Raw genomic sequence first — 13262 nt, forward strand, 5'->3', positions numbered from 1 at the left:
TCCTGAACATGGATGATTAGAAAAGCCTTTGGGATATTCTAGGTGAGATTTTACCAGTGCCTGGCTAAATAACCTTAATCCTTCTTTATTGGGAGCAACTCACTTGGTATGTAGTAAAATGATGCTTGTACCTCATCCATGACAAAGTCGTTAATGGCTCATAGACTTTCTCTGGTGAAGCAGTGCTCCTACTCGTTCTTCTCAGTCATTATTGACTGATGAGCTTCCATTTTATAGAAGTTCATGTTGCTAATCCCAGTGCACAGTACCTTTAAGTTACCATTGAATTTTGATCCATTTTTTCTCATAGTCAGGATCATCCACTTCATTCTGCATGATTTTCTGCTGCTTCTTTAATTGATAGTGTCTAAATTTATGCAATTATTACACCTTAAATTTATGACAGTGACATAAAATGCACCCATTCTGATCCTTAAGAGGTCTCCCAAGTAATCCCAGCACCTCTCAACGTTGTTCATTGCTGCCTCTTGTTCAGTGCCCAAATCTCATTCTATTATAATGCTTCATTTACTGATTCCCTGTTGTGACATTATAGTAAGGGCATTACTGAAGTCCAGATACTGAGAACACCTACTCTGCCTTCTGAAGATTGTTGTTTTTTAGGTAGATGTGATGTAAATGGTTTGGTACATTTACATTGTCCAGTGAAACAGTTTCCTATTATTTCAACATTTCTTATTTATCCTTTTTTAAAAAAACCCACCCATTTGTTCTAAGCCTTTGCATATTACTGAGGTGAAATTAAGGTCTGTAATTGTCCAGATCTTGTGTCTCCTCCCTCTGGTCTTCAATGTCAGTGCTATGATTGCTGTTCTTTGGTAAATATATAACCAACTTTGTTTAAAATGCTGCTGGGCCTGCAATTTCACTTGTTGTTTCTGTCAGAATTTTGGAATGGGGTCATACTCCTAGCTTCAGTGCATTAAATTAATGAGTTTAGCTTCCATCTCAGCTGTAACTTCCTTTTCTGTTTATGTATTTTTGTAGATGCTTTTTTTTTTTTTTTTACTTTCACTTCATCTGTCTCCTGGAAATGGTCGAGGTAAAGCTGGACATGAAGTGTGTGATTTTGTTTGACAAAGGTGACCAGAATACTGTAGCCAGCTCTTTAGTATCTGACAGATTTAATTATCTGAAGTTATCATAGTGACTTGCCCAAGCATTTCAAGAGAAAGTTCGTGGTAGAATTCCCTGGAAGATTGTCCAAACGTTGATGAAAAATCTCAACTTAGAAATGAAAAGTAGAAGCCCCTACTACTGGAATTATTTTCTTTTGTGATTTTTTTTTTTTTTTTAAAAATTCATTTGACCTGATTTTTACACTGTATATTAGACTTACAAATTGAAATCTGGAAATAAAAAATCCTATTTCCATATTTCTGGTTTGTTTATTCATAGAGCTCTTTTCATATTTGGCTTTTTAAGCTGTTGAGGATGCAGTTTCACGGGACTGATTTGGTCAATCGAGTACTTAATCTGATCTAATGCTAGAAAGAGTGGGATCTCTTTGAGTATGAGAAGAGTTATGTAAATACCTTCAATAAAAACTGGGTTTCTGTTTAAAAAATGATAGGTGAGAATCCATAGCAATGAATTGTTTAAAAAAAAAAAAAGGCAGATCATATGCATAGTAATGTCTTTAAATTCAGACAGAAGTATATTTTTGTCTGAATGATGCAATATTCAAGATGCTGAAGTGTGAAAGAGGTCAAAACTGCATATATACATTTCAGTATTCAAATTCAGGCAGCTCAACTAACTTTTAGAATGTGAAATAGGAGGAGAAACTGTAATAATGTTTTTGACTTTTGTTTCAGAAGGATGTCGCTGGACCTCTTTTCTCAAATTTAGGTAGTTATCCGTAGCACATGGGTTTTCTTATGCAAGAAGGAAGAGCTATTCATATTTCTGCGCAAGTCATGTAAGGCTATGCGATATGCAGTTGTACCGTGAGGGTGTTCTAGATGCTACAGAAACCAGTCAGATATAAACGCAAAATATTCTATCATGTGTATGATCAACACCGTTGTGTAAATTTATGTGGAGAACAGTCATTTTTTCCCTGGAAAGTATATATGCACATCTTTAGGACTGATCACTATTTAAATGAAAAAATGAGGAGGGTGTTTGTGATAGAAAGTTGTATCTGCAGGTTGACTCCTCACCAACCCTCTTACATAAATTGTATCAAGTAAATCTATTTGTTAACAAGGTAATATATATGTAAAATACAGTATTATTGATACAAATTTGATGTTTGCAGTTCTTAATAACATGATAAAATCCAACACAGAGATTGGAATAAAATGCTAGCTAAATTACACTACATATAAATAATGTAAATATACTGTGTCAGATACAAATAGTATATTACACGAATATCAGCAATCATATAAACAAAAAATCATCGCAAATCTTCCGGTTTAATCTGTACTTTATCACTTGTTGTAAGCACTCCTTACTGAAAAAAAAATGTAACTTGCTATGCTTAAATGGAAACCATTTAATGAAAGTAGAATAGTAACAGTAATAACTGAAAGTCATGAGTCTTTTCACTTGAAGAGAAGAATCTGGAGGAAAAAGAGGTAAACTACCTGCAGAATATCAGATAAAAATTGAAATGGAATTGAAACTAATTTTCAAATGAAGCAAGGAGTATGGTGTTGTGTGCTCTCCTTGGATAAATAACTTTATGATGGCAGCCAATTTAGGTTAAGAATGAGGAGACTGCTCCATTTTGGTAGACCTTGTCCACACTTTCTATTCTTCTGACACAATCTTCAAGAGGCTATTAGTGAATTCTTTCTTCCACTTCACATCCAGAGAACTGGCTGCATCGGCTCTTTTGAATAGGCTGCCTTCCACAGGAAATACTTACCTCCTGGCTTGCTTTTTTTGTGGCTTATGTCATCAGCTGGGAAGATGGAGGGGGAAAAAATGGAAATTTCAGGGCCACAGGCAACAAGAAGTCACTTAACCCCTCAGCCTTTTTCATTGCTATCGTAAAATAGTTTCCAATTGTGTTTTCTTCTGCAGCCATAACAGCTATTGTGAATGGTTTTATTTGGTGTCTCTTTGCAGTTATTAATGATGTGATGTAAAATGTGGATTTAAGTGCCAGTTTAATGAACTGCTATAAAATTATCCTTTTGTGAGTTTTCAGCAAGTGACTAGGTATATTTGCAGTTAAATAACAAAGAAAAAGTAGCTGGAAACTGATTTTTAACTCAATAATTTTATGGTCTACTAGCAAAGTGTCTGGTGTCTGTCTTTGTCCATGTGTACTTTGAGCTACCTTAAGTTACGTGCTTCTCACAACTCACAGCAGTTCAGTTTCTGCCAGCTGTCTCCGGGCGGTTGCTCCATGATTGAGCACAGGTGTTCCTACTGCAGCTGAAGGAGCTGGAGCTACTGAGTTCTCATCAGCCATCTCTGGCGGGACATAGTTAAGGTTCAGAGAGGATTAATCGTAACTCTTAATTTCATATTTTCCAAAAGAGTTGGGCTTCTTTTTTTTTGTTTTGTTTTGTGTGTGTGCTGAATTCAGACACGGGAGAGTGTGAGATACCGCCTGGCACCTGTAACAACGATGCATTTGTGATTTAATCAAGCATAGCAGGTAATAGTCTAGTAACGTTATCCAATTGCAGATATTTTAATACATTGGTATAAAATTACTTCTTAAAACGAGTCCCTAGTTATTGCTGTATTTAGAATTACAGTGAAAATGTTTTTGTATACTTTAAAACTCCTAGTATTCTGTGTTAGCAAATATTAAGCCTTAAACCTGTGTCCTTTGTACATCTGTTCTAGGGTCTAATTCTTGGCTTGTACCAGAAACAAAAGGAGCAATTGTGCAGGGTGGATATGGCCATACTAGTGTCTATGATGAACTGACAAAATCTGTTTATGTTCACGGTGGATACAAAGCGTTACCTGGCAATAAGTATGGATTGGTGGATGATCTTTACAGATATGAAGTTAATACTCGGACGTGGTAAGTAGAATTTATAATGGAGGAAAATAAGATATTTGTTACAGAAAAAGAGTGCATAAACATAGAGGAAGGTTCTAGTTAAGTTGTGTAAGTGCCTCCAGGTCCTTTGCATGTTGCAGAACAGTACATTCTCCGCAACAAAATGGAAGAACAGTGGTGAGAGATTAGACTTCAGCCAGTGGATTAATGGAGCTACGCGTCGAAGGAATGGCAGGGAGGAAGCTTTTCACATGCTCTACAAATTAAGAAAAGGTTCTACTATCTAGACATACTGCTATGCAGAAATAGTACGTGTGTACTGTTTCCACATGGTATGAACATACTGCTGATGCACATTCAAGTGCCTGTAATATAAATAAGTAGAGAAATCTGAGAGCTGTGGGAGGTTATTTTTCACAAAACTATCAGAAATAAAAGAGTAAAAATCTCTGGTGTTGTATAGGGATCCTTAGTTGTTAATGTTCTTGGTGGTTCTATTTTTTCCAGTTTCTTGTCCCTCAAGTTTGCTGTAACTTATGAATGCTACTTATATGTTAGATATAGAAAGTGACCTTAAATTTTTTTTCTTACCTTAGAGATGATTTGAGATCAAGAACTATTTCTCGGAACATTTTATTCTTGCAGTTTAATATTTGTGTTGAACATTAATGGCTTAACTTTGAGCACACAAGACGCTCTCAGATGTTGGAAACGTGGTTTGATTTCACTAAGGCTCTTGATTTTGAATGCCACTAACTCATGGCACTTGGAAACATTAATTACAAGAATTTTCTGTCCCTTTTAATGTATTTTTAAATTGCTGGAATTTTAATGCTCCCTTATACTCTATTTTTGGAAGAAAGTGATATTGTGTCCTTTGATGGTCTGTTCAACAATATGATAATAATTATTGGAATATTTTTATTCATTATTCATATAAAAACTAATAACAAATGCTTCTATATATACTAATGTGGGATTCTCTGCAGCTTGTAGAGAACTCTTATTCATTTCATGAGTTACATTACACTGGAAGTCAGTTGTACTGTGAGACTGAAAACTGGCTGAGAGGATGGGATAATGGCACTTAGGTAGTAATAAAATGTTTGTTTACTGGATCTGTGACTGCATCTTATAATCAGTATTCAAAGCATTCAGTGAGGCAACTGAGCCTGAACGTGCCACAGGCTCGGTGGGGTATGAGGAAGAGGTGGGACCACGATGGCTTTCTCGTGCCCATGTACGTGGGTTTCTTTCACCCTCGCATTTGCTTGTCCTCACTGTCTCTGCTTTTCTCTTGCGCTCACTCACTCTCTCTGTTTCTGTCTCATCTGGCTGAGGTTCATATGCTTCATTAAGTCTTGGCATAAAAGCTGTTTCAGTGGCATGTGGGTTTTCATTTCTTCATATCAATTAGGTATAAGCTTTGTGTTTCTTGGAATGTGAGGGGACAATATCTTAATTCCTAGCATGAACATTATTTTCAATACGTGATGGAGAATTGCAGTGTGTGTAATACTTGCTTTGTGTTACTTGCACACTGCTGCAATTGGCAGTTGGGGGGCAATGTGGTGCTGGGCTTCGATAATGACCCGAAACATTGGAAGCACCTGCTGGCTCCTGGGGATTTCTGTTACCATCACACTATCATGCGGCTGCATCACTTGGCATTGGTATAGTTAACATGGACTAATGTTTGCAGATACACGTATATGTGCATAAATAATGAATTCAGTGTAAAGTGTGCTGAGGCTCTCACATAATTTGCATGGGGCTGATATATGTTGGAGAGTTCTGAAGATTGCTCTCAGCAGTGATGCTAATGAATAGTGAAAATCATGGCCAAATTAACAAACTTGGTCTGTATTAAACTTCCATTTCTGCTGAATCTTAGGGAAAAGTTACTTTTATCAGGATGGATGAAACTCAGCACACAATATGCAAAAATTAGGGGGGAAAAAAAAAACCCTGTAAAATGTGGGGCCAGGGCTGGGGCAATGCAGTGGGGTGGCAAGTAGAAAAGTGACTAGCCTAAAGGAAAACTGCTGTAGCCACTGTGAAGAGGAAAGGGTCCTTTGTTTTTGGCAGAACAGTGTACTGCTCTTTAGGCCTTTAGCGATCAAGACAGCTATTTGTAGACAGCTGCAAGGGAGGATAATGAAGACAGAGCCTAGTGTATAGTAATTAATGTAAGTTTGGAGGTAGGAGCTGTAGAAAACTGGTGAAGCAAAAGACAAAATAAAATCTGTAGTCTGAATGGATAAGGACAACATGATAGATACTGTAAGTATTCTGTATCAGCCTAATTCCTGGTTAGAAAAACACTCGTGGTGCTCTATTTTCAGTCTATTAAACAACAATACAAAACCAAAAAACGCAAGTCACTTAACATAACAGCAACAACAAAAAAGGGTTAAAAACAGAAGCATGTCTGTGGGTATGCTGGTGGCTTGAAGGAATTACTGTGTTTTTCAGCCATTAAAAATAATTTAATTTCATCTAGTCTTTGGTATTTCCTTTGTTTGTTGTTTTCTAGGGATAGGGGGGAATCTGTTTAAATGACAATATGAGAATTTAGATTTAGTGCCTTCCTCTCAATGTGTTTAAACAAACAGTTTAGACAAGTGGTCTGTGCAGTGGGTGGGGAACTGACTGCACCTGAGGGTGGTGGTAAATAAAAAAAACTGGCAGCCTGTGACAGGTGGGGTACCCCAGGGATCGATATTGGGGCAAACGCTGTTTAATATCTTCATAAGTGATCTGGATGATGGGATTAAGTGTACCCTGATGAAGTTTGCTGATGATATCAAACTGAGTGGGGAAGTGGGTGCTTTGGAAGGGAGAGCCACCCTACTGGAAGACCTGGATAGGATGGAAGAGTGGACTAACAAGAACCTTATAAAGTTCAACAAGGACAAGCATAAGGTCTTGCACCTGGGAAAATGTAATCCAGGAGTGCAGCACAGGCTGGGGTCTACCTGGCTGGGGAGCAGCTCTGTGGAAAGGGACCTGGGGGTCCTGGTGGACAACAAGCTCAATATGAGTGAGTAGCATGCTGCAGCAGCAAAGAAAGCCAGCAGGATGCCTGGTTGCATCAACAAGGGCATCACCAGCGGAGATAAAGAAGTCATTATCACACTCTACCCAGCACTTGTCAGGCCACACCTGGAATATGCTGTTCAGTTTTAGTCCCCGCTACGCAAGAAAGTTGTGGACAAGCTGGAGAAGGTCCAGAGAAAGGCCACAAAGATGATGAATGGACTGGGAAGCCTACCACAGGAGGAAAGGCTGAGAGAACTGGGTTTGTTCAGTCTTGAGAGAAGGCGGCTTAGGGGAGCCCTTATCACCATGTTCCAGTATTTAAAGCATGGCTTCAAAGAAGATGGAGACTCCCTTTTTGACAAGGAGTCACATGGAAAAGACAAGGGGTAATGGGTACAAGTTACTCCAGGGAAGATTTCAATTGGATGCAAGAGGAAAATTTTTCACAATGAGAAAGCCAGCCGTTGGAATAATTTCCCCAGGGAAGTGGTGGGTTCCCAAACATCAGACACTTTTAAGATTCAGATGGGCAGGGAGCTGGGCCACCTTGTTTAGACTGTGCTTTTGCCAAGAAAGGTTGCACCAGATGATCCTGAGGTCCCTTCTAACCTGGTAGCCTACAATTCTGTGATTGATCTCTTACCACTTTAAAAATATCTCGAGTTTATTCATTGATTTGCATCATTAGGTCAAAACAATAAGACATGCTTTAAACCCTCTCCCTCAAATCCTATGATGATGTAAAAATATTGAACAAATGTTATCAGCAAGAGAGAGTATTATTCAATCAGAAGGAAAGGTTGTCAAGTCAGTATGCTCGGTACAGGAAACAAAAGAGTTTAATTCTAGGTGTGAGCAGATTTTAGTAACACAAGTGAGAGTCTGGACTTGAAAACTGTTAGATTACTGAGACAAGTAAAAGGTTATTAGGGGAATGCAAATAATACTCTATACTGGTGATCTAATCGGCTCTTCACAAGCATGTTCTACAGCTGGTCTGCCTAACTAATTCAAGCTGGCAAAACCCAGAAATGGTTACTCTCTCCCTTGGTAAGATTTATTTGCTGTGATTGAATCAAGTTTGTATTGTGTTCTCTCTACTAGCTCCACACCTGCCACTTTAAAACTGTAGTATCGATAGCTCTTGGCTACTGCTGGGTCCATGTTACTGCTGTGGCACAAAGCAGACTGCACAGACACAGGCTAGAATGAACGAAGAGAGATCAGAGACTCAATGTGCGTGGACTAATTTTTTTTTTTTTGGTACTGAAATTCTGTATGTTTGAGTCTGCCAGCCGGAATGTATTTGAAGCAGTGCAAGTGTGTTTCGTCACAAATAGAATAGGTTCTACCATTTTTTTTTCCAGGTCTCTGTGTTCAATGAATTAAAAAAATAATAATATTCAATTCTTAGGATGGGCTAAAGATTTGTAAAGAATTCTTTATTGCATTTCTTCAGCAAAGAAACCCGAATGTTTCAGAATGTATAAGAATGGGAATTAATAATATAAATGGGTTTTAATTCAGTTTTCAGTAAAATGTACCATATCATTATTCACTTCTAAAGAATGTAGGCATGATGTAATTTACTTCCGATACATTATTTGACAAGCTGGATTTTTAATAAAAAACCCAATGTGATGTTTTAAATGAATGCTAAATACACTTGTAACATGAGAAAATTCAGAATTTTAACAATCAGAATACATTTAATCGTATTTACTGACTAATAGCTTTAGTCCAGTGTTTTCCTTGTACTTTGTATTGTTTTCAGCTGTAAGTATTCTTGATCTGTATATGTAGTTTCTCAAGTGTTACTATGTATTAATTTATTCTTATGTTTTGCAGGACTATTTTGAAAGAGAGTGGTTTTGCAAGGTATCTTCATTCAGCTGTCTTAATCAATGGAGCTATGCTCATTTTTGGTGGCAACACTCACAATGATACTTCCCTGAGTAATGGTGCAAAGTGCTTTTCTGCTGACTTTCTTGCATATGATATAGGTATGTATTGTACTGTATTTTTCTCATTTGAGTTTTAAATATCACTGTGTTGCTTTCTCAAGGCAAGATAATGTGACCCTTTGAAGTCTTGATCCCAAACACCTTCAAGATATTTATAAATTATGTTGTAAAATTAAAAGCAGGCTGTTGTTCCATAATAGTCTTGTTTTTTGGTTGTGGGACAAAGCATAGTAACTAATAGGATCAATCTTAAAAAATGTGCCTAATACTGTCTTATAATATGAATAGCTGATATGTTGCAAAATGAATTACAAGAGTTGCTGCATCTTAGTGTTATGAAAGTGTGTTGAACAGAAACCCTAGTGGTTATTATCTTCGGGTGTTGATTGATTTTTTTTTCATACTGAATATCTTCATAATACTAATAAATATGATGCTGGAATTTAAAAAAAAAAAAACCCAAAAGTGAAAAGAAACACCCCCCCCAAACTGAAACCAAAACATTTCCCCACAAGTAAAACTTGAGAGATTCCTAAAATGGTTTGGGAACAGTGGCAGTCTGGAAAATTATATTAGCTCAGTGCTAATACCAAGGCACCACGATGGGTCCGAATTGAAACTCGGGGAGCAGAGAAACCAGGGTAGGCAGCAGGCTGAAAGGCGAGGTGGGGTAGTCAGGTGGTGAGGCTCAGGAAACTGGGAAAGGTGAAGCTGCCAGAAGCTGAAGAGCAATTTGGAAACACTGGGAAGTGCACACCCCAAGGAGCAGAGTGTAGAGAAACAGCCTCTGGGGAGACTGGTTGTGGTAGAAGGCTGGTTGTAGCTGGACAGACCCAGGTTGGGGCTGATAGCTGAAAAGCACAGATTTTGCTGGATATCTTCCTCTGACAAGTTGCTCTCTGCCTCTCCTGCCTCTTCCTATTCACGATTAGAGTATTAATTAAAAGACTCCTACCTTTGAGACTGAAATACATTACTTGGTCTGATAACTGCCTCGGTCTATCTCTGTTTCACCCACAGTTCAGCATAAGTGGTCTTGCTGAATGGGAGGAAAATTCGGGGGGATACCCCCCCCCCCCATATAGACTAATAGGATAACTGCATTAAATGAATCAGGACAATAATAGACTATGGAATACATTTTCATCGTTATGTTAATGATAAGCTGTGTTTCCATGGTCTACAGAGCAATGAAAATGGCTAAGCTGTTTGTGCTTAGTTTCATGGGACAGAAGACAGTTTTAGGAGGATGGTGCTAAAAAAAAAGTTTACTTCTGAAGCACCAAAGCCCGATAGCATGCAGTACAAATGTCAAAATACAGAATTTGTTCCCAGTTACCCGAGTTTAAAAGTAAAAGTGAATAGTAACAATAGAACCCTACAAAACTTTGCTGACAGCCAGTTGGGAGGAAGCTGGACTGTCATTCAGGCAGAACAAGATGATTGGAAGTGACAACATTCAACATGAGATAATGTTTAATGGAACAAGGTACAAGTCATACACTTAAGAAATGATAAGAATTTCTCCTACAAACTGAAGGCACATTGCTGGAAGTGACAGTGGCTTGTGTGTCCAAGTCAGGACTAGCATGTGGCTCTGGAAGTGGCCAACGCAGTCCTAATGAGAAGAAGAAAGAAGCATCGATGCCATTCTCGAGGCCCTGGGTATTTTTGTACAATTTTGGCAACATACATTTAAGAAAAACAAATTCAAACAGGGCTCCGCGTGATGAGTGGTATTGAGGCTGACTGAAGCATGAGGAGCCTTTCGGAGATAATAAAAGGATGTGGTGTATTTAATTTCACAAGAGAGTGGCTGAGAGCAGAAAAGATTGTTGTGTATAAATATATGATAAGAATACACTTCAGAGGAAAACTGTTTCAGGTAAAAGACAGTCCCAAGGCAAGACGAGATGGCTGTGAGCTTTCAGTCTGTAGAATGATTCCAAACGTTAGAGCTGTGCAGTTATGGAAAAGCCTCCCTATAGGATAGTGGAGGCTGTAAATCTAAGGGAATTTAATAAGTCCATAATGTGTTCCCTGTCTTGTTTACTGCCACTATTGTTCTTACCATAAATAGTTTTTCCCTTCCCTAATGTTCATGTCCGTATTTTATGCAAAGGCTGCAAATATAAACACACAGGTCACATGTGGGCCAAAAAGCAGAGCTACTTGTCCTGGGAACTAAAGATCGGGAAATGTGTCAGAGCAGTCTGGGAAATGGACTCGTGGATGATCCTGCTGAGAATAGCTTGTGGGTAGTGCTGGGGTTTATTTTTGGCAAGCATTTATCATCTGAATGCAGCGGTAGAAGAGGGGGAGAGACATGATCCTTTTTATAGGACTAGCTGATGGCTCTTTATGGCTTTCTGTATCAATATCAACCATTCTGCATTTGTTCTCTTAAGAAAATAATTGGTAAATTAAGTACATAGAACATGTATGGGCTATTTCCTGCCAGTTTCACTGAGTGTGTGAACAAAGCCTTTTCACATCAGGTTTTTTTTTTTTTTTTTTTTTTTTACTATATCCTTATAGTACATATCCTGTTGCTTCTTGTAGGCATCTGATGGTGTGAGCTATTGATTTTGTTCTCACTTCAGTTTACATCTGGTTTTAATTTTTAATGAAACAGAGCTCCCTCCTCATTTTAGAAGATAGTATTACTTACAGGCCTACATTTATTTGTAGACCGTGAACTTGAGAAATACTAGTATGAATCCCAGGATCTAAATAAATGTAACTTTCTGACTTTCACGCACCAGGAGTTTTTTATCCTACTTCATGAAAATGTTGTGTGCTGATTTTGTAGTTTGGTTGTTGGTTGTTTTTTTTTTTTTATTGAGGTGGAACAATATTTTGGTTTTTCCAGTTCATTACAATATGGCATTCATATCTTGAAATTCGTGTTCTCCATGTTATCAAACTGATGAAGCACAAAACAAATGGATGTAGTAATTGCTCTTTAAAAAAAATTAATTTAAATGTATGAAGATTGATTTGATTCGGACTTAATCTTCTGAATTATTCATTTCACCAAATTAAAAACACAATCTCACAGCACACATTAGATAAAGAGATACTTTTTCAGAAAACAGTAAATACTTATTTTACTAAGAAGTAATTATGGAATGGGTATATTTTAGACTTTTATTTACTCTGTATCATGAGTTTATGAACAATGCTTGGTAGAAAAAAAAAAAAAGATGCTATCAGTATCACATTTCCTAGATACCTTGCAAGTGATGGAGTGTTATGCTCTGTCTTGTAAAAAATGGATGCTGTCTGAAAACCAGCTGAATCCTGGAGATAGAGCCTATACTATTTATGTTCAAGTTGGACTATAGAGTACTTTTGATTATATCTCTTATTATATGTGACATAGTCTTATGGATAGATTGCTTCAGCTTTTTATTATCCATGAAAATGCTTACTGTTTTTCGTATTAATATAAAATAACTATTTGGGAGGATTCATCTCAGTTACATTTAGCTGTCTAAAAGGTTGGTTTTTAGTACAATCTGGTAATCCAGGTTCTTCCTCTAGTCAATGGAGAGAGATACGTGTCTCCAGAGGGCGATTAATTTTGTCAAGCTTAGGACAGAGTTTTTTTTTTTTTTTTTTTTCTTTTCTGGAATCAGTCGTTGCTCTCTAGGTGAGTCATTGCTCTCTAAACTGAACTTAGTCTGTATGCATAAGTTTTGGACAGTTAAATCAGTTAAATGTAATTTTCATGAACCAAGAGCTCAATTCAGTCATTTTAAATGCTTACTGTATTTGAGTGTATTTGTTAAAGCTGAAGACTCAGAGATCTGGAGAGGTTCTAAAAACTATTACGATGCCTTCATTTTCATAATTTAATATTGTTTGGTGTATTTACTTAAAGATCGGTAAACACACGATGAGAAATCTGCTGCATAAAATGAGCTTTATGGCCTTTGGTATGCTTTTGTCCTCCTCTGATATTTTACCACCAGACTTTCTACTCAGTTGCTCTGGCAGCTCCTTAAAGACCCATAAATGGTTATCCTTGTAGAGGTGAGGTGTTTTCTAACCGTGCTGTTATTGCTCAAATTATGCTGGAAGAGGAGCCTTGGCACTGGGGACAGGGCTGCTGCTGGGCTCAGTCTGGGAGGCTGTGGTTGACCTGCAGTTTTCTAACGGATGTTGGTTATGGCTTTTCTTTATGTCCTGTTCGCTGGAGTGCCATAGTTACTGTTCAGTACATAAAAAGGGGCTGAAGGGCCTCGACTGGTGAG

The 13262-nt window shown here is 37.7% G+C and overlaps 1 protein-coding gene across 1 annotated transcript in view; it reads left to right on the forward strand.

The window, feature by feature from the left end:
• Nucleotides 1-13262, forward strand: part of ATRNL1 (attractin like 1) — a 509295-nt gene that overhangs the window by 74267 nt on the left and 421766 nt on the right. The window contains exons 9-10 of the mRNA XM_074158859.1: nt 3835-4018; nt 8888-9042. Of these exons, the coding sequence (XP_074014960.1) occupies nt 3835-4018; nt 8888-9042 (339 nt within the window). The remainder of the gene's footprint in view (nt 1-3834; nt 4019-8887; nt 9043-13262) is intronic.

This window comes from Numenius arquata, chromosome 15 (genome assembly GCF_964106895.1).
Source record: "Numenius arquata chromosome 15, bNumArq3.hap1.1, whole genome shotgun sequence".
In the NCBI taxonomy this organism is placed as follows: Eukaryota; Metazoa; Chordata; class Aves; order Charadriiformes; family Scolopacidae; genus Numenius; species Numenius arquata.